The 22263-nt window shown below is 41.2% G+C and overlaps 1 protein-coding gene across 2 annotated transcripts in view; it reads left to right on the forward strand.

Moving 5' to 3' along the window:
• The window catches only part of FMN2 (formin 2), a 414500-nt gene that overhangs the window by 103389 nt on the left and 288848 nt on the right, over positions 1–22263 (forward strand). For both annotated transcript variants that reach the window (XR_015880159.1, XM_088481581.1), the window contains exon 3: positions 10123–10228. Coding sequence is in view for 1 of the 2 variants with exons in the window: in XM_088481581.1 (XP_088337707.1) it covers positions 10123–10228 (106 nt within the window). In the remaining variant the exon portion in view is untranslated. The remainder of the gene's footprint in view (positions 1–10122; positions 10229–22263) is intronic.

Consider the following 22263-nt stretch of genomic DNA (forward strand, 5'->3'; position numbering starts at 1 on the left):
TACCAGAATTGCCAGCCCTTCAGTCGGTATCACTTCCAGCCGTCCATAGTACAGTGAGTCGGTTCCTCAAGATCTGGAGGGAGATAAAAAAGAATCTTCTAGATATAAACCGGTGGCAGGCAGGAAGTGGAAGAAGGGTACTGTACTGAACCATACTGACAAAGTTTGGTGTCCACAAAACACTTGCGATTAAATGTCCCCACAATGAAGTTCGCTCACAGACTCATTGGCCCCTTCCAGATCCTCCAGTTAATTAATTCGGTGGCAGTTTGCCTGAAACATCCTGATACTCTTAGGATTCCCAACGTATTTCATATCTCTCTCCTCAAACTCTTGGTGCTCAATAGCGATTCCAGTGGACAATCAAGAGGAGCATGAAGTAAAACAGATTCTAGACTCCAGAATGTCAAAAGGTACAGTTCAATTCTTGGTGGATTGGAGAGGATATGGTCCGGAGGAACACTGTTGAGTCAAGGCCTTGGATATTCATGCACCTCAACTCTCCCTAAAGTTTCATCAGAAATTCCCTGGCAAGTCATTTCTGGGGTGTTCAGTGCCTACCACAGAGCAGCCAATCAATTTCCGATTCCGGCGGAGTTGGGATCCCGGCCAGCAAGGGACAGCGGCACCTGCTGCCAGTGTCTCTTCCGCCTCTTCTCCAGAGGCTACTGCATGCAGACGGCAGCAGCTCTCATAGGGCAAGCACACTGCTCTGTTTTAGATTTAAAGGGCCAGGCACTGTGATTGGGGGAAATCGATTGGTGCCAGAATTGAACCTTGACCTGTATAAGGAAGTTCCTGGGAGCACTCCAGTGCCAGAGTATAGGCTTATACCTTGCTCCAGCATACCTTTGCCTTGTGCTATTGTCTACCTGTTCCTGAACTCAGCAATTCCTTGTTATCGGTTTCCACCTGATCCTGATTCGACTTCGGATTCCGTGTGACCTGATTCTGCCTTTTCTCTGATACTTCGCTGTCCGGTTGGTTCTAATCCAACTTGTCGACTGCGCCTCAGTACGTACTTCCAGCAGATCTTCAAAGCATATAAAGAAAATGTCCTTGCTCTAGGCAAAGACAGAGGGAAAGACAAATTTTGTCTATACTGGGGCACTCTTGAAAGAAATATCGTGAATGAAATGATAATAGAATAAAAATGTACTTTTAATTATGAACCTTAAAAATGACGTACAACAAATAAATGACGCACACATTTAACAATTAAACATACAAGACATCCAACCCGGAAGGATATCCAAACGGGATTGATTGTAGTCAGAAAATGGTGAAACTTGGCGTGAACAGGGTTCTTTAGTAAATATTATTAATAGCAACTTCTAGTCACAGGAAAAGATCTGTTTATGACATATAAATTGACTCTGTCGCACAACATATATCAATGTACATCATAAGGCGAGAATATCTATTACAAAAATAACACACACAAAAAATGAAAATATAATTCAAATAAATGCAAAATATCAATGTCATCCACTTAATACACAATGTTGGACACTACCAGGTTAATAAAATTTCAATTTGTTGATAGTGTTTAGAAAATAAATACAATGGATGATACTGTAAATACATGCTGGGAACTCAAACTAATAGAAGAAAGTAAGACCTGGGATATAATAGCGCACACAGACTTCTACTGTCCCCTATCTAAATCAAATAAGGGATGAGAGAGTATGTTAGACGTTAGTCCCAGGTGAAGAGAAAGGCAATGCTTCTGCTTTCTGGGATATCCAATATAACTCCCCTCTGGTAAATATTGTATTGCAGTGGAGTTGATAAGAGGGGACCCAGATGAGAGAGCTTGATGGAGGAATACAAAAGAATATGGGATTGAATGTGCTCAAACAGAGACTATGTGTAATGACACATGAGTAGGAGTCAAAAAAATTCCTTTTAATGAAATAAATGTACACAGGTGTATAGAAAAATTGGTAATATACCTATTGATGTCATAGTATAAAATGAGAGAGAAAGAAGTAAGTCCTGTGATCCACAGAAACCAAAAACTCCCCTCTAATCCACCCTGTCTGAATCAAACTGGGGATGCAGGGGGAATGGCAGTGTGGTTCACAGGGGAAAAGTAAAGTAACGCTGATGGAAGCTGAGACGTCAGCTATGTCTCAGCCCTGCTGCCAAACGGCATTGCAGGGAGAGTCACCCGCTGATATGCTCGGTGCAGGAGCGCGGTGTAGAGAAAGGACAGTACCTGAGGTCCAGGGGAAAAGCATGCGGTGGATGTGTGTGGAGGGCAGCAAGCAGGCTACCGTTGTAGCAAAAAGAGGACGCGCGTTTTGCCGCTGGGCTTGGTCACCTGATCGCTGAACTCCACTGTCTCCCGTTCTTAAGTTACCATGTATCCAATCGGCTACCAATTGGTTGGGAGTGACAGCGCATGCAACCAATCATAGAGAAGTGGATTAGTCATCCTGTAGAGATGATGCAAAAGGGGATTTAAAACACGTGGGGAAAATTACCATATGTAAACAAACAGAGGCACTTCCTATATTGGACTGTTTTAACACATTTGCTTGAATAAAAAACAATTATACTATTAAACGGGAAAACAAGAGAAGTAAAGAAAGGGGAGCACATTATTCTGTAAACGATTATATTGAGAACCAAGAGGACAAAGGTTTAAATAAAGGGATAAATATATTTTATTCCATATATTGAGAAAAATTGGTATACTAAATAGGCAGTGGGAGAGGATAAGAGTTTAAGCAGAGAAATATATATATTTATATTCCATATATTATCAAAAGGATTCTGGCATATTAAATAGACAGTGAGAGAACTAATAACAGCTGCTGGAAATATTTATATTAATGATAATGAATAAGGAAAAATTAATTAAAAGGATATATTGTAACAAATTTTTTAATAAATGTCAAAAATGGTATATATGATACCCTAAACGAAAAAATAAGAAACGGAAAAATTAATAATAACTAAAACAAAGGAAGTGAAATAGAATAACAGCAAAAAGGGGTAAAATAGGAAAAACAAAGAGAGAGAAAAGAGAGGGAAACATTAGTGAAGAATGTAAGAAGAACACAGAGTTCTATTAATGATGAAACATATCTCTTAAATAGAGTAATAAATATAGATATATGTGGGTGAAATCAAAAGAAATTAAAATTACCATATGTAAACAAACAGAGGCACTTCCTATATTGGACTGTTAACACATTTGCTTGAATAAAAACAATTATAATATTAAATGGGAAAAGAAGAGACGTAAGTTTACCATCTTACATCAGAGATACCACGGACATTCTTAAAAAGTTACACGATGTGATACTTGAAGACACGCATCTCCTTGTCAGCTTGGATGTGGAGTCCCTTTATACCTCCATTACTCATGATTTGGGGATACAAGCAGTCAGATATTTCCTGACAATGGAGGGCTTAGGTGACCTTCAAGAATTCCTTTTAGTACTTTTAGACTTTGTGTTACATCATAATTACTTTCTATTTAACAACCGCTTCGATATCCAGAAGAGAGGGACGACAATGGGGGCGGCATGTGCACCCACATACGCCAACCTATTTCTTGGGTGGTGGGAGCGAGAACGTGTCTTTCAAGAAGGCAATGATACCCATACACAACATATTACGCTATGGATGCATTACATTGACGATATCTTGCTGGTTTGGGATGGCTCGCAGAAAGAACTGGATGATTTTTTTTCATATCTTAACCATAACAATATTAATATTAAATTAACATACAACTGCAGCCTTAATAGCATTGCCTTCCTAGATCTCAGAATCTTCAGAGGGGCAAATAATGAAATTTGCACTGAGATATTCAGGAAAGAAACATCAACAAATAGTCTACTACATAGGAACAGCTTCCATTTTCCACCAACTCTGAAAAACATCCCTAAAGGAGAATTCTAGACTAAGGCGCAACTGCTCAGGGGAAGAATCATTTGAAGTTCAGAGCAAAGAGCTAACTCTGAGATTGCAAGAACGAGGATATAGCAAGCGTCTGATCAAAACAGCAAAGAATGAAGTTATGAGAACTGATAGAGAGTCTCTCATTTTTGGTCAGAAACGAATACCAACACCATCAGATTTATTGGAGACTTTTGTAACAACTGGAAGAATGCTAGAGATATAATTCAAAAACACTGGCATATCCTGCGGTCTGATGATGATCTGGCCAGAAGTCTGGAAGATAAAGTTAATATGAGCTGGCGTAGGGCACCCAATCTCAAAGATCAGTTAACTAAGAGCCACTTCATTCAGACTCCGAGAAAAGCCCCCTCCATCATTGGTACCCACCCTTGTGGGAGCTGCAAAATATGTTCACATATACTCAATATCATGACTATTAAAGACAAGTTTGCTCAAGACATTCTAATTAAGGAGTATTTTAACTGTAAAACCATGAATGTAATATACTGTATTACCTGTCCCTGCAATATTAAATATATTGGGATGACCTCGAGAATGATGAAAATCCATATTCTCGAGCATCTAGGCAATATACGTAATGCAGAAGCAGATTTACTACGAATTAAACAACTCACAACAGTGGCGAGACATTTCCATCAAAAACATTCCGGACAGGAAAAAGACCTCAAAGTGTCCTGCTTGGAGAGAATTAAACTCGGCCTAAGAGGGGGTGATCTTAATAGGGCCCTCCAAAAGAAGGAAAGTGAGTGGATCTTTAAAATGGGTACACTCTAGGTCTGAATGAGAACATCAATTATAGGCCCTCATTCAGAGCCACTCGCTAGCGGCAGTACGCTCGTTCCGAGCGATGTTCGCACATCTGCGCATGCGTACGGATCGTTATACGCATGCGCGAACCAGTCAGTGCGGCCGAAATTCATGTGCTCGCAATATAGCGAATGCCTGCTATTTTGAGTGACAGAATGAGGCGTATGTGGGTGGTAACAGGGGAAGGTGCTTGAAAATGGGGAGTGGAGATCCGAACGCAGGCGTGCTTAAAGGTCAAAACGGGCGTTTTATGGGTGTGCATAATTAATACAGCAGCGTCATTGACCACGTCACTGGGTTATTTTATAGCCAGAACTGCTCGCAAGATTGTGGTAGCAAAAACCAACCACAAGAATAGCGAGCAGTTCATACGCTGGTCGATGTACTCGATTAATCTAATAAATAGCGGACATGACGTATGGTGCGAGCGGCCAGGGGGCGTTTTTAACAAATAACCGAGCGTATGTTTTGCTCGCTCGTTCAGACTTAGAGGTGTGAACAGACTGCAATTTGCGAACGGATCATTTGAATAGCCACCCCTTGTTTTTGAACGAACGACCGCAAATAGCGAACGGCTCTGAATCAGGCCCATAGTGTCTTCATTACAGAGTGACTATTACTTTTTCTGGATTACATCAAGACAGGTCCCCTATACGTATACTTTTCTCATTTTTACATATATTTCTTTATTCCTATATTTATTCCCATTTATTTTTTAACATTCTTTAATATCTGTCTTCCTTATCATGCCCCTCCCTTCCCCCCCCTTTGATGTTTGTTTTTTTGTTTTTTATTCTTTTCTTCTACATTCTTTATCCTTTTTTATTTTTTATTCACATTTTTTTTCTTTTTTCTTATTCATTTCTCACATAATTTCTTTTCTTTGCCATCTAACCCCATAGATCACATCTCACCTCTACTTCATGTCACTATACTGTACCTTTGTTTTTATAATGACTTATTTCTCTCATCCAACAATGTTCCTGTTATTTTTCATTAGATCACATTGCACTTTTTTTTAGCCTCACTATATAAATTTTTATCTACATTTATTTTCATTTCTTTTGATTTCACCCACATATATCTATATTTATTACTCTATTTAAGAGATATGTTTCATCAGTAATAGAACTCTGTGTTCTTCTTACATTCTTCACTAATGTTTCCCTCTCTTTTCTCTCTCTTTGTTTTTCCTATTTTACCCCTTTTTGCTGTTATTCTATTTCACTTCCTTTGTTTTAGTTATTATTAATTTTTCCGTTTATTATTTTTTTCGTTTAGGGTATCATATATACCATTTTTGACATTTATTAAAAAAATTGTTACAATATATCCTTTTGATTAATTTTTCCTTATTCATTATCATTAATATAAATATTTCCAGCAGCTGTTATTAGTTCTCTCACTGTCTATTTAATATGCCAGAATCCTTTTGATAATATATGGAATATAAATATATATATTTCTCTGCTTAAACTCTTATTCTCTCCCACTGCCTATTTAGTATACCAATTTTTCTCAATATATGGAATAAAATATATTTATCCCTTTATTTAAACCTTTGTCCTCTTGGTTCTCAATATAATCGTTTACAGAATAATGTGCTCCCCTTTCTTTACTTCTCTTGTTTTCCCGTTTAATAGTATAATTGTTTTTTATTCAAGCAAATGTGTTAAAACAGTCCAATATAGAAAGTGCCGCTGTTTGTTTACATATGGTAATTTTCCCCACGTGTTTTAAATCCCCTTTTGCATCATCTCTACAGGATGACTAATCCACTTCTCTATGATTGGTTGCATGCGCTGTCACTCCCAACCAATTGGTAGCCGATTGGATACATGGTAGCTTAAGAACGGGAGACAGTGGAGTTCAGCGATCAGGTGACCAAGCCCAGCGGCGAAACGCGCATCCTCTTTTTGCTACTATGGTAGCCTGCTTGCTGCCCTCCACACACATCCACTGCATGCTGTTCCCCTGGACCTGAGGTACTGTCCTTTCTCTCCACCGTGCTCCTGCGCCGAGCATATCAGCGGGTGACTCTCCCTGCAATGCCGTTTGGCAACAGGGCTGAGACATAGCTGACCTCTCAGCTTCCATCAGCGTTACTTTACTTTTCCCCTGTGAACCACACTGCCATTCCCCCTGCATCCCCAGTTTGATTCAGACGGGGTGGATTAGAGGGGAGTTTTTGATTTCTGTGGATCACAGGACTTACTTCTTTCTCTCTCATTTTATACTATGACATCAATAGGTATATTACCAATTTTTCTATATACCTGTGTACATTTATTTCATTAAAAGGAATTTTTTTGACTCCTACTCATGTGTCATTACACATAGTCTCTGTTTGAGCACATTCAATCCCATATTCTTTTGTATTCCTCCATCAAGCTCTCTCATCTGGGTCCCCTCTTAACATCTCCACTGCAATACAATACGTACCAGAGGGGAGTTATATTGGATATCCCAGAAAGCAGAAGCATTGCCTTTCTCTTCACCTGGGACTAACGTCTAACATACTCTCTCATCCCTTATTTGATTTAGATAGGGGACAGTAGAAGTCTGTGTGCGCTATTATATCCCAGGTCTTACTTTCTTCTATTAGTTTGAGTTCCCAGCATGTATTTACAGAATCATCCATTGTATTGATTTATTTTCTAAGCACTATCAACAAATTGAAATTTTATTAACCTGGTAGTGTCCAACATTGTGTATTAAGTGGATGACATTGATATTTTGCATTCATTTGAATTATATTTTCATTTTGTGTGTGTGTTATTTTGAGGGCCGCATGTAATAGTTACTCTCGCCTTATAATGTACATTGATATATGTTGTGCGACAGAGTAAATTTATATGTCATAAACAGATCTTTTTCTGTGACTAGAAGTTGCTATTAATAATATTTAGTAAAGAGCCCTGTTCACGCCAAGTTTCACCATTTTCTGACTACAATTAATCCCCTTTGGATATCCTTCCGGGTTGGATGTCTTGTATGTTTAATTGTTACATGTGTGCGTCATTTATTTGTTGTACGTCATTTTTTAAGGTTCATAATTAAAAGTACATTTTTATTCTATTATCATTTCATTCACGATATTTCTTTCAAGAGTGCCCCAGTATAGACAAAATTTGTCTTTCCCTCTGTCTTTGCCTAGAGCAAGGACATTTTCTTTATATGTGTACAGCACAAAGTCTATGGGTGCACCACCAACTTCAAAACATCCAGGATTTTCCCAAAGTGATATATCGGTATGTTGGTCTTAACTAATGTTTTGACTATTCTATGGCTATCTCATATAGCTACTTATCTGGATTCCTACACTTGTGCGGACTCATCTCGTTTTCTTTTGCGATCTTCAAAGCATGCCAGCACCTGTATAAGGGAACCTGGGTAGAGGGCCATGACCTGCGTGTCGGGAGCAGCCAATTCCATACCTCTTTGTGGGTGTACCTGGTGAATACCACTGGCACGTAAGACTCCACGCCTCTGTTCTGGGTCTTCGCCAATCCCAAATATGGGCCAACATCCAATACCTATCCGTGAGTTGTGACAATGAGACCCTTATCTTCATACACTGCCTGCAGGGCTATCCACATGTCATGTGCTGACACTTTCTTGTGAATTATGGAACACACATGCTGCTCCACAGCTAAGCCTATGGTCCCCTTGGAACTATCCACTTCATCAGATATTAGATTGTCACTTGGGTCATTTGTGATTTTACACAGCTATTCTCGCTTCAGCTGCATCTCCATAGTGAACTTCCACATGGCGTTGTTCTCTGAACCTCTCAGTCATACTTGCAGCTTCATTTTGCATCTTTCTATATATGCTGATTCAAATACAGGAATTTTCTGTTTACTTCACACTTGGGGTGCCTGGGATCAAAACCTATTGATACAGCCTATTGGGATGGTGGTCACAATAGGTGTCAGGCAGAATTTGAAAGTGACTGTTAGGCCACACAGAACGCCAGTTTATTGATATCAACAGGGTAACAGGTAACAGTAATACAGCAAGGGGCTACCAGTGGTATTTAGGTGTCTCACCTCAGGAGCTACTGTAAGTAAAGTGTATCTGCACAGTACCCTGACACTCTACACAGTAAAGATTGTGTCGGCTGCACATGAGTAGTAGCCCGGTGGTGATGTTATCAGTTCCGAGACTGCATCTGCCACTGACTCTGGGTCCTAGTCCCAAGCAGTTTTGGTAGAGAGGAGACAGTGCCGGAGCTCTTTAACAGCTGGTAGAACCGCTTTCCCCTTTAGTTCACACAAAGTAGTTCTTAGTCCTCTCGGAGTCAGGCTGTTTTCATACTCAGAATATATGGAAATGGGTCTTGAAAGATGGCTCATATCAGCAGCTCTTAGTGTAAATGTGCAACCTCTGAAATGTCACCTAATTTAAAAATGCAATAGGATAGCAGGGGTAATGTAACAAAACAAAAAAGTGCAACAATTCTACATATATAATATAAAACAATATTGCATGCCTTTGTGGGGTCAAATATCCTCTGCAGAGTGTTTCCTCCGGGATGTCCCAATTTTCATAAATTCATAAGCATAAAAGAAAAAGAATTAACTAGGTGAGTACATGGTGTGGTCCTATACACCGCAGGCACTGCATATTGTTGAGTACCGTGGATTAAAGCCTACTGTTTTATATGCATGTGTGTGTGTATATATGTATATATATATATATAATTTATTTATTTTGTTACCAGTTATTTATATAGCGCACACATATTTCACAGCGCTTTACAGAGAATAGTTGGCCATTCACATCAGTCCCTGCCCCAGTGGAGCTTACAATCTATGTTCCCTATCACATGCTCACACACATACACACTAGGGTTAATTTTTATGTTTGTAGCCAATTAACCTACCAGTATATTTTTGGAGTGTGGGAGGAAACCGGAGTACCCGAAGGAAACCCACACAAGCATAGGGAGAATATACAAACTCCACACAGTTAGAGCCGATTTGGGAATCGAACCCACGACCTCAGTGCTGTGAGGCAGTAACGCTAACCATTACACCGTCTGTGCTGCCCATTATTGAATATTCATACCCTCCCCCCTCACACAAACACATCACGAGTCGCATCCCTGCGTGACATACCCTTCATAAATTTCAGCTCCAACCTCAGTCTGGCACTGTTTCTATATGCTACAAAAAGACCTGTTTCCCAACATTAGATGAGGCCCTGTGTGTTCAGTTAGTTATTAACTCAGATGGTACAACACTGTTAATAATAAGTTATATAGCACAATATATTTAAGTTGTCAATTTTGTTTTAATACTGTATCAATGCAAATTAACATATAATAAATGTAAGCATACATCTGTATTTTTATTATTTTACTCTCATCAGCAAGATCAATTATCTACCTGGGCTGCAATTAATCAACCTACGCATTCACTGAACTCCTTTCCACAACGAATTCAAGCATCAACCATCATATTAGATGGAGAACCTGGTAAGATTTTTGTTACACTTTTATTATTGTTGATACATTATAATCTAAAAATATTCTAAATATACCATATGTGATTAAATATAACCCATATATAATGCATCTATGATGAGTGACTCTACAGCAAAGTTTAGCTCATTTCAGTTAAAAACAATGCTGCATTCACATTTGGGGTATATTTTCTAATGGTTGATTTTTTGAGTCAATATATTTTTTGTATATAAATTCTTTATTTGAATTTCAACAATTTATTTTTTTCCAACATACAAACACAATCACATAACATTCATTAATTTGCATAATAAAAAATATAAAATTTTGTTTTGAATAGGGTATGTTCCATATAAACTCTCAATATATAATAAGAACATAATAGAATGTAGAAAAGAAAGGGAAAAACAAAACAGAGAGAGAAGGGGAAGGGGAAGTAAGGGGGTCCAGGGAAGACTATAAATTACACAGGCAAAGTAAGGGGTAAAATATATATGATGGTCGAGGAGGACATAAGCTGGGTAGAATATGTCTACACCTGATGCTGATGCACTAAGGCATTATAGGAAAGAGAAGAGTTAAATTCAGTCCAGCTAAACCAAGTTACGATATAGTCAGAGTACTTCTCTAGGGCTATCTGAAAGACATCATCCATATACATATAAAAGTCCAATGCTGACACCAATCCCAGACCGAGGGGGTCACAACAGAACACCAATGAACCGAGTCCACCACTCTTGCTGTATTATTAATATGTTTAAGGAGGGATTTCTCGTATCAAGATATAGGAATATGTGAATATGAGAGTACCTCCATTCCGGACCTGGAAATCAGGATCTTGGACGACAGTGTTATAATTTTAGTCCAACAGGGAGCAATCAGAGGGCAGTCCCACCATATGTGAATCAGAGTACCCTTATATTTGCCACATCTCCATCACAGAGAAGAGACAGAAGGATACAACTTGTGTAATATAACAGGGCACCTGTACCACCTCATCAAAAGCTTATATTGTTTTTAAGGACATAGGTTTTATTTTTAGTAAATTTGCAAAAATCTCAAAAAAACTTTTTACACGTTATCATTATGGGGTATGGTGTATAGAATTTTGAGGACAAAAATACATTTATTCCATTTGGAATAAAGCGGGCCATACACGGTGCACTTTTTTACACGATGTGCATGAATCCGATCAATCATAACGATCAATCGTGCACATCGTGTGTTGTTTCAGTGTGCCTATGATGTCGATGCGTGTCCCCCAATTTGTCTAGTTGGATCATAGATCTTACTGCAAAACAGTAAGTTCTACGATCTGAAGTACAATTTGAATACACTTCTATGTATCGTATTGGAAGATTGTAACGATCAATCGTACAGCATTTGACCACATCGTATGAAGAATTTCAAGGGAAGAATTTCAAGGGAAATCGTTCTACACATCCAACTTATCATCACACCGTGTATGGGGCCCTTAAGGCTGTAACATAACAAAACGTGGGAAAAGAGAAGCGCTGTGAATACTTTCCGGATCCACTGTAGCTTCAAATTGCGTGAGTGCCCTATTAAATGGTTCACCTGGAAGTAAAACAAAAATTATCACTCAGGGATACCAGCAGATGTACAAAGTTCAGAAAAGGACTTAAACGTTGGTTGGTTAAGGTTGGTAACCAGATGAGCCATTCTGGTAATACCTGCCTCCCTTCATATAGACACCATGTGACCAGACATACCAGGAGGGAAGAGAGGATTGTCAAGAATGGCCGTAAAAGGAGATATCTCAGAGGAGATCTCAGGCTGAAGGTGCAGTTTTTTAAACAGTAACAGAGTGGGTCCTACCATTGGATGATCTGACCCCATAAATGTAGAGCACTACGACAGGTGATTTAGGCGAAGATTCATAGAAGAGGATTCCAATTCTACCCACTTCTTCCCTTCCATATCCCTAGACCTATTCAGGATACTTTTCTTCTGTTCATGTCTCATATTGTCGCATAGATCTCCTGTTATTATATAAATGGATGTTACAGCATTCTGGCTTTTTAGATGTATTGCCTATTACTTGGTCTGACCAACGCTCCACTATTATAGTCTTGGAATCTCTCTCAGTACTGTATGCCCCCATGCCCATTGAGACTATACCCACACTTATTGGCGGATCCTCTCACAAAACAATCTATGGCTGACAGTTTGTCACTGTGTCAGAGTACTAATTCCCCTTCTGACTCCTCTAGTGGAGCGTGCAAAAAAATCCCTTCAACTTTCAGGAACACTTAGTCCCTACGTTGACTTCAATGTTTAATGAGGTAACGGAATTAGGGACATTTCCTGCCGAGATGCTGGAGGCTTGTTTGGTGACTCTTCCTAAACCGGGGATGGATCGGTATTACTGTCAAAATTATCAGCCTATTGCACTCCTTAATGGAAAATTTATGCTAAGCTTATTGCAACCCGCCTCACTCCTCTCCTTCATTGACTGATACACCCTGATCAGGTGGGGTTTGTGTCTGGGAGAAAGGCCTCTGATAGCACTCATAGGCTATTTGATTTATTGGATCCTGTTTCTGTATTTACTTCCGTTTTTCTTATGCTCTCTCTAGTTGCAGAAAAAGCCTTTGACAGGTTGAATTGGCTCTATATGCGCACGGTTTTCACTCGGTTTGGTCTTGCTGGCCCAATACTGTCATCCATCCTTGCCCTTTATAGTTTCCCATCTGCGAAGGTGTTCAGTAATGGCTTTCTCTTCGACGTGTTCCCCATTTCTAATGGTACTAGACATGGGTGCTCCCTATCTACTCTAGTGTTTGCCTGAAGCTTAGCTGCCAAAGGTTCAATAGCTAACACAGACTGGTCCTTTCCTGGAGTCACAGTTGGGCCAGAGACCCATAAGCTTTGCCTTTTTGTTGATGATGTTCTCCTTTTTTCTTGGCTTCGTTTGCATAATGTCTTCGATGAGTACAGCTCTGCCTCATATTATAAACATAATATGACTAAGACTGATGCGTTGCCTGTTAATATTTAAAGTTCTGTGGTTTCCTTTCTTCACTCTCAATTTTCTTACAACTGGCGAATTACCTCTATTCATCTAGGTATTCATATCTCTCCCGAATCTTCCTCGATTTTTTTATGTTGATTTTCCTCCACTGCTTGAAAGTTTGAGGGCTTATACTACATCTTGGTTATCCTATGAGATCTCCCGAATGGGTCATCTAGCAGCATTTAAGATGACTCTACTCCCCAAACTTATGTATCTCTTTCACACAATTCCATTTTCTGTCTCTACCAAATACTTGGATAAATATTATTCTATATTGACCCGTTATCTTTGGAAGAACCGCCCAACGATACTCTCCAGGTCTTGAATAACTCTCCCAAAGTCTCAAAAGTGATTTGGCCCTACCTGACTTGCATAAATATTTAGAGGCTTGCCGCCTTACCCAGTTGCAGGATTGGTTTGGCCATCACACTGCTAATTTTTGGATGCCCCTCGAACAATTATGTTTTCCAGGGTTTACACTTATGGATTTATTGTGGACACCTAAACATCTTCATCCTTCCACTAATATATTGTTTCCGTCTATTAAGGCCTCGCTTAGTGTGTGGGATAAATTAGTTTCTTCAGTTGGGGAAAGTACCCTCCCATCCTCCACCCTTTCTCTTAAGGCAATTGCTAAATTTCTAAATTAAGAATCACAATATGTCATTTTGGTGTTTCCAGGATGCTTTGGGTGATATTATGGATGGTGTCATTTTGGTGTTTCCAGGATGCCTTGGGTGATATTATGGATGGTGGCACTTTGTTAACATTTTCTAATTTACAAAGTCATTACGCTCTACCCGCTACTGAATTGTTTAATTATCTTCAGATTCAACACTGGTTTAGTAGTGTGATACATTCTCTGGGGCCGATATGACCTCCTCATAATGATTTGTCATCTCGACTTAACCGAGGTGGAGCTAGGGGGAGTATTTCCTTTTGGTATCAGTTTCTTCTGGGATTGTGTCCTGTTGTTAGATATACAGCTCTGGATTTAGGTCACCCAATTTCTGATGCTCAATGGTCAACAATTTTACCATGTCTTTTAAAATGTCAAGATGTTTGAACCACAGAGAAATGCATATTAAATTGTTAAACAGATTGTACAGATTGCACACCTTCTGGTCATCCTGCACTAATGACCTGATTCAGACCTGTTCGCTAGATGCGGCCGCTTGCTCCCAGCGTATGCAAATTCAGCTAAGTGACGTCAAGGCAGGCGATCGCACGGCAAGGCATAAGCACGCCCACTATGTCTTGGCGAGCGATCACTTTGTGTTTATAGATGTCCACCAGTCTGTCTTTAGCCGCCCACTAGTGCACGTCATCTCCAGGAAGAATATACAACCATCGGTACATCGGGTTCCATCGGATCTGACCGCAGCGCCTGCGGTTGCCTTTATCCTACCGAAAGCACTGCAAGAATTTCAGTGTAAAAACCAGCCAGGTGACGTCTAATCTGACGCTGCCTGTTAATTATGCATGCCTCTGAAACGGCGTTGGAAAACTCAGGCACGCCTGTGTTCACAACTCCACTCCCCCGTTACTACTGGCATGCCCCTTTTACCACCCACAAACGGCCTCTCCTGTCACTCATTCCACTGAGCTGTCTTTGCTGGGTGCTTTCCGATTGCTCAAACTAGTTTGTGCACGCGCACTGCGATACATACGCATGCGCAAATGAATCAGGCCTGAGAGGCCTGATTCAGAACCTCTCGCTCGTACGCGGCCGCTGTATGCATCGCAGTGCGCGTTGGTGGAATTGTGGAGAAGTAGGCCATATCTTTCATATCTTTTGGTCATGTCCCGTTTTATGTACATTTTGGTTGGAAGTATTCTCCCTGATTAATAAAGTGTTTGGGTTATCTGTATCTCAATCCCCTTCATTAGCTTTGTTACATATCTACCCTCCAGTGGTTCAGGCCTATCAGAGATATGTGCACATGCAGCTCTGGTCCAACACTGAAAACAACCACTCCCCTTCTATTCTCAAGGTGTTTTATAAAGATAATTTCCATTTTTCACTGGATACGGAATATATACCTTATTATGGAATTGGTATAACTTGTGTTCGGCGGTTCAAATCCCGTCAGCGGCTGGCCGACATGGCTGAAAATTCTGATCGTCCAAAGGTAAGTATTAACTAACCTAACCTCCCCACCCTAACCCTAACCCTCCATAGGGGGGGTTAACCATAACCTTCCCCCCAGTGCCTAACCCTAATCCCCCCTCTAAGTGCCTAAACCTAACCCACCCTTCCCTGCCGCCTAAACCTAAGTCCCCACGGGGGGGTGCCTAGCCCTAAGTCCTCCCCGGGGGTACCTAACCCAAACCCTCCCTGCCCCTAGCCTAACCCCAACCTCCCGGGGGTGCCTGACCCTAATTCCCCCCCGGGAGCCCTAAACCTAACCCTCCCCCACCTCGGCTGTCCACAGCAGCGCCCAGCATCACTTCGATCGGGATGCCGGGCGCCGGTCTCCCGGCGTCAGTAAAATGACAGACGTCTAGACTTAGACACCTGTCATTTAACCCTCGCCGGGATAAAGCAGTCGGGAAGCCGGCTGTAGGGATTACGTCCGTCGGCTTCCCAACTGCTTACCCTTATTACTCTTCCCCATCTTTTCCATTAATGGCATGGCAGGAGTATGTAACTGATGGAGAGGGGGCACAATTTGTTAATAACCCATCTTTGTCAGATCTTTACCATTTAGCTTAATTGAAACCAATTTTCCTGATGTGATTTTGCTTCTTTTTATATTATTTTGTTGCATCTTGTATTTTTTTTCTTTTCTGTTCAGTTATGTTTATTGCATATTACGCTGTTCATTCTTTGATACATACCCATTATGTTCTTTCCCTTCCCCATCCCTTTTTCTTGTTCTATATCCCTCTCCCTTTTATTTTAGAAAATTTCAATAAATATTATTGATGATAGAAAACTGAAGCCAGGTAATAGGCTGAAATCATGGATAGTTGTTGACCACTCTGAGTTTGTTGTCTGAAAAGATTAAAGTGTTTAAATCTGGGTTTCCGCCCACACCACAAAATTATGTATAACCTTGTGTACTTCTGATTAGAAATTGAGGGAGGGGGGAGTTTCAGGGGGACTGCTTGGAAAAGGTATAGAAAACTGGGGAGCACATTCATTTTGACAATAAATTATTCGTCCCAGTCAAGAAAATGTATGTGTCAGTTCCTGTCGTATTTTACTAAAGAAAAAGAACGTTGTTTAGGGACACTGTTGTTTGAAGTCTTGTTGGAATAAGTATACCTAGGTATTTGAAATGGGAGGGATGCCAATTAAATTGAAACGAAGCAGCTAAGGTCGAAACAGTCTCCACTGAGGAGTGACATTAAAGCTGTGGATTTCGCATAGTTGATTTTAAAATTGGATAACTGACCAAATCGGCCAAATACCTCCATGTGGTTGGGCAGAGATGTCATCAGGTTGATGATAACTGCTAACAAATCATCAGCAAAAAGTTCCAAGCGGTTATCCCTCGTTCCAACTCTCAGTCCAGAAATGTTCGGGTTGCTCCTGCTCACCCTCGCCAGGGTCTCTATACATTATACGAAAATTAGAGGTGAGAGAGGGTGTGTGCTACTAGAGATTGCAATCCTGTTGGATAATATCCTGTTTACTATGACCTGTGCTAATGGCGCCTGGTATAGAGAGAGTATTTTTTGTAGAAACACCTCCCCCAACTTCCCCAGTACTGCCACCATGAAACCCCAATCCACCCGATCAAAGGCCTTCTCAGCATCAGTAGAGCGAATCATAATCTGGATATTTGAATTGTGACAAGAGCTATCAGATCAATAACTTTAGTAATATTATCCCTCATTCTCGGCCTGGGAAAAAGCCAACCTGATCGGAATGGACAACACTCAGAAGCAGTGTCCCAAGACAATTTGCCCAAATTTTGGCATAAAATTTAACGTCTACATTTAATAAATAAACACGCCTGTAGCTAGCCGGAAGGCATGGATCCTTGCACTCCTTCAGTATGACGTTGATGAGGACACTAAGACACTGGTCAGAGAAAGGAGTCTGTTGAGAATTAGCATTGCATGCCCGTAACAAAAGTGGAACAAGTTTATCCTGAAAGGCCTTATAATATGAAACAGGGAAGCCATCAGGGCCCGGGTTCTTGACTGTCAGTGATGACTTGAGAGCATCTAACAGCTCACCTTCCATAATCGGTGTATCCAGAGCTTTGTGCCACAGCAGAGTGGGAAACTCAATATCCTCCAAAAATGTCTTAACAGCTAAATGATGATCTACAGATTCTGTGTGAGTCAAAGTCAAATAATATAATAATATAAAATGTGAATTTCTATCCGTGGGGTGAAACAAATGTCAATTAATTGGAAATCATGGAGGATCATTCAAAATCTCTTTGCCGTTCTAAGTGAAGACCTAGATGTCCCAGTGGAAGTGTCAAGAGGTGGTGGTAATGCCCATCTAAAGTCTCCCAATAGGACTCCCTCAATATGTGGCTCAATCAGTTCTAAAGATTCACAAAGAAAATTAGTCTGTCCTTGATTGGGAATATACAGGTTGACAAACATGAATTTTTGGTGCACAATAGTGGCATTAACTAGTAATCCCCTAGTAATCCCCTACCATCTCTTATCAGCACCTCTGTAATATCAGTAAGTCTAAATTGCTTCGCTAACTCTCTAGCTTTAGTGCCAGAGAAATAGTTAAAATATCCCTGGAGAAAATGGCAGGAGCAAAGACCTGGGGAGGCACCTTTCTTAAAATGTGTCTCCTCCAAATACACTACATGAATCCTGTCAATATATAATGAGTGCAGCAAGCAGGACCTCTTCTCTGGAACATTGAGGCCTTTCACGTTATTAGAAAACAGTGTTTGCTGAGTCATGGGAAATAATAATAGAGAGGACAACAATTGAGCTAGCCTTTGACCACCTAGTACCAATATACATTTATGAAAGACAGTGATTCCCCATAGGGTAAATGGGGAGGAAAAAGAGGGAAGCAAAAAAACAGAAGAATAGTAAAAGAAAAACAGATATACAGATACAGAAGGACAACATCATCGAACAGACAGGAGCAACTCTGCACAAAAAGCCATGGGAACCTCGGATGGGCCCATGGACAGAATATGTACAGCAGAGGGAGGGGAGGGGACTCTGAGGGTACTAGTGAACATGTCATCAATTGGCATTCAACTAAAAATAGTTTTGGGTATTAGGCCTAGGAGCAAACAGTAGAAGTACACAGGTTGAACACATTAATAAAATTATACCATTTTGAGGAAAACACGGCAAGTAAAATTACTCAGAATATCATCACATTTAGAGAACCATCACAACAGAAACATGTGAAAGACATAAACAAAACTTTCTTGCTTGATAGCCCAGAGCATGTGATCCAGTATGTAACAGACAACATACATATCAGAAAGAACTTGAAAATCAATCTACAATGTCTGGACATATAAAATATAAAAGATACTCAGCAGCAGAATTTCGGGACATCCTTATAGTCCTTAATTGTGCAGAGAGCTCCATTATAGACCACACGGATACTAAGGGGGAACACCCAGTGTCCCATTTCTTGCGTTCTTCAGTGAGTAGACGAAGCAAATGCCTCTGCTGCAAGGTGTTCCAGGAGAGATCTTGGCAGATTTGTATTTGATGCCCATTGAAATTGATCTCCGCAGCTTGTCTGGCCTTCCACATGATCTCCTCTTTTACTGTGAAATAGCGGAGACAACAAATAATGTCCCGTGGCTGTTCTGAGGGCATGCCTTTGGGCCGAGGGGCCCAATGGGCTCTGCCAAACAGGATCTGTGAATCTAGATCTGCACCCAGGAGCTCATTAAAAATTTTTGAAAGTGAATCCACAAAGCCCTGTGGAGGAACATCTTCAGGAATTCCTTTGATCCTCAAATTGTGGCCCCTGTTCTCAATGTTTTCCACTCTCTGCTGCATATCAATCATTGAGCTAGACTGACAGGAGAGCCAGATGTGTATCTGTTTCCTCTCATTAATCTTCTAGCACCAACACTCTGGGCCTGATTCAGAGCCGGACGCTCTGACCAGAGCGCTCGCTCTGAATGAGGGCTGGCCTACCTAAAATTGGAGCGGCCTCCTGGCCGCTCGCATAGCTGTGGGTGACCACCCACAGCTTATGCGAGTGGCCAAAAAGATGGTCTCGATGGTCAAGACCATCGCAACCATCGGGCTTGCGACAAGACCCTTGTGGTAGGGTCTCGTCTGCCGCAAGCCCGGAGTGCTTTTGGCTCTATCAGAGCCAAAAACACTCCCACTGACATCACTAGTGATGTCAGTGGGGCCGGACCCAGACGGTAGGCGTTCCCATGGGAACGCCTCTGTCTGGGCAGCCATGCCCCTGGAACGCCCAACAAAGGGGGCGTGCTGTCAATCACCATCGACAGCACGTCCCCTTTGGTGCGAGACCTCCGTCGTGCACATGCGCATTTGGGTAACATTGACCCGCTTGCGAGCATACAGCGCTTGCGAGCGGATCTGAATGAGACCCTCTGTCCGCAACCTGAGTGAGAACTGTTTGTAGAGAAGAAATATGAGCCTGTATTGAATCCTGGATCCTCTGCTCCATAAGTTGCAGATCCAGCTGTATATCCTGCCTAGTTGGGAGAGATCTCAGGTAAGTCGAGATTTCGCTGGCATCAGCACTCCCAGCCCAGGACATTGATGGCAGACAGGGGGAACAAGACTCAGGAGTCTGAGCTTCCAGAAATCATGGGAGGAGAAGCAGGGCCACTCGGAGTGGGCCAAGGGCTGGATGCCCCAAAGTGAGTGGAAAGCCACAGTAGGTTAGGTTTTGGCCCAGGGTAGCTACGGGCATTTTGGAGGTACTGCGTCTCCCCATGGAACTGGTTGCTAAGTCTGTGGGATGAGCTGGTATTATAGTATAATGAAGGTCTATGCACAACTCTGATAGGTGTCCCTCATGACTCCCTGTCTAAATGGTAAAATCAAAGCATAGCAGCCTGTAGTGTGCCATTCAAGGTGAGGCAGGCAGTGGGCCCCATGGAAGTATCAGCCCCAATGGTTCAGTAGAAGTATATATATATATATATATATATATATAGGCAGGTGATTAGTGAGAAAGTAACAAGGTGTTTACCCGGACAGAGAGCACAACAATCAGCCTGCACAGCCACCTGAATACAATTTAAAACTGTGTGCAGAAACTCCCGCAGAGGTCAGCTAGTAAGGGTCCGCTCTATATTCATCAACCAGCATTGTGAATACTTTGAGCAAACAGGGAATATACAGGGGAATATGAGACGAAAGATGTCTTCAGTGAGCATGGCGGACTGCACATCCAGATACCTCTGTCTGCTGAGGCTTCTATCCAATAAGCTAAAAGCCACTAATAGATCCAGTGGCACTATCCAGGCTCTGAGGGGCAGAGACACACAATATGGCCACAATATAAGAGACCTCTACGAGAATCTCAGGGCTGCAAGCTCCGTTGCTGCGTAATGGGTCGGGAACATACACCTGCCCCCGTGCAGGAGCACTGAGTGGGGAACTGCCAGCTGCCGCAGTACTCAGGAGCAGATCTTTATAGGCAGAGCGGGTCTGGCAAGCCAATGGTCAACGAGTCCGCAGGCCGTGTGTCACAATGGTGCGGTTAGCAGTGGCAGCCGCAAGGATCACACACACCTGAAGATGATAATTCAGGTCCCAGTCACCTCAGCACAATCCTCAGGGCTGAAATCGACTGGCCAAATCTCTAATTTATTAACATTCTATTTTGAATTCGATTCAAAATCGAATGCAATGTGGGTCAATTTTCAAGAGTGTAAAAATAGTCAAGTTGGAATGTGCACTTCAAAATCACCTACAAAATCGACAAACACTGAAGCTAACTGAAAGGGTGTTTTGTGGAGAGTGAGGAGTAGGAGCAGGAGAGTGGTGATTTCATATAGGTGCTTAAAAAGTGATTTCTGACAGTTTTGTTCTGTCAATTTCTCTATTGATATTATCATTTTGAAGTTTGTCTTATTTTTTTGTCTTGTCTATTTTTTGTATTTAGTCTTTGTCAGTGTTTCTGTGTGTGTGTCTTGGGAGTGTCTGTGTTTAATTTCTTAGTTAGTTTTTAAGTGTAGTTTTTGTATTTATTATTCTATTTGTTATGGAGGCGGCCAGTAGTAGAGAAGAGGATAGGAAAGATAGAGGAGAGGGATCCAATTAGTGAGGGTAGTGTAATGGAGGTGGCAGGGGAGCAAAACTCCAAATCGTGGGAGGAGACTCAACCTGGCAAAATGAAATCTGGCCGCAATATCAAGTCTAACTTTAAGGAGAATTGTGCATTGGTAAACTCTTTGTTGTCTAACATTGAGGAGTTATTTGGTTGCTGGGCCCAACACACAGCTGCAAGAAGAAAGCTGGCCATGTGGCAGGCAGCAGTTGATGCAGTGAATTCTATTGGGCACAAGCGTCAGTTTTTCAGACATCCGACACTGTAACAAATCCAAGATGGTCCTGGAAAGGTGCTCTACATGCAGCACTGGAGGAGGGTCACCTGTGGAGGTAGATGATAATGAGTATGAAGAACAGGTCAAGGAAATTATACCACAGGAACTGGTGTCAGGAGTCAATGTGCAGGCCACCAAATGCTTGTGTCTCCTTTGAAAGGCATCATAATTAAGTTTGTGCCAATAGAATGGTGTTTGGAAGCTAATATCACCTGTTTTTTAATAGTTTGTTTGGGGATTTTTCTGTCGATTGTGTAGTCAATTTTAATAAATGACAAAATTCTGTAGTGGTCTACATGAAGTATCGATGTTTGGTTAGGATTTGGTTTTATAGTCAATTCTGCCTTTAGTAAATCCCCGATTTGCAAATCACACAGAAAATCACCTATAAATACACCAAAAAGCCAAACTTGACCTTCAGTAAATATACCTCCTATAAGTTTTTCTGATATAACTATTGTTTGTTTCTATGCAGTTGTAGCTGATGGGTGTAACTAACAGTGTCA

The sequence above is a fragment of the Taudactylus pleione genome, unplaced genomic scaffold (genome assembly GCF_031769625.1).
Source record: "Taudactylus pleione unplaced genomic scaffold, aTauple2 ptg000275l, whole genome shotgun sequence".
NCBI classification, from domain to species: Eukaryota; Metazoa; Chordata; class Amphibia; order Anura; family Myobatrachidae; genus Taudactylus; species Taudactylus pleione.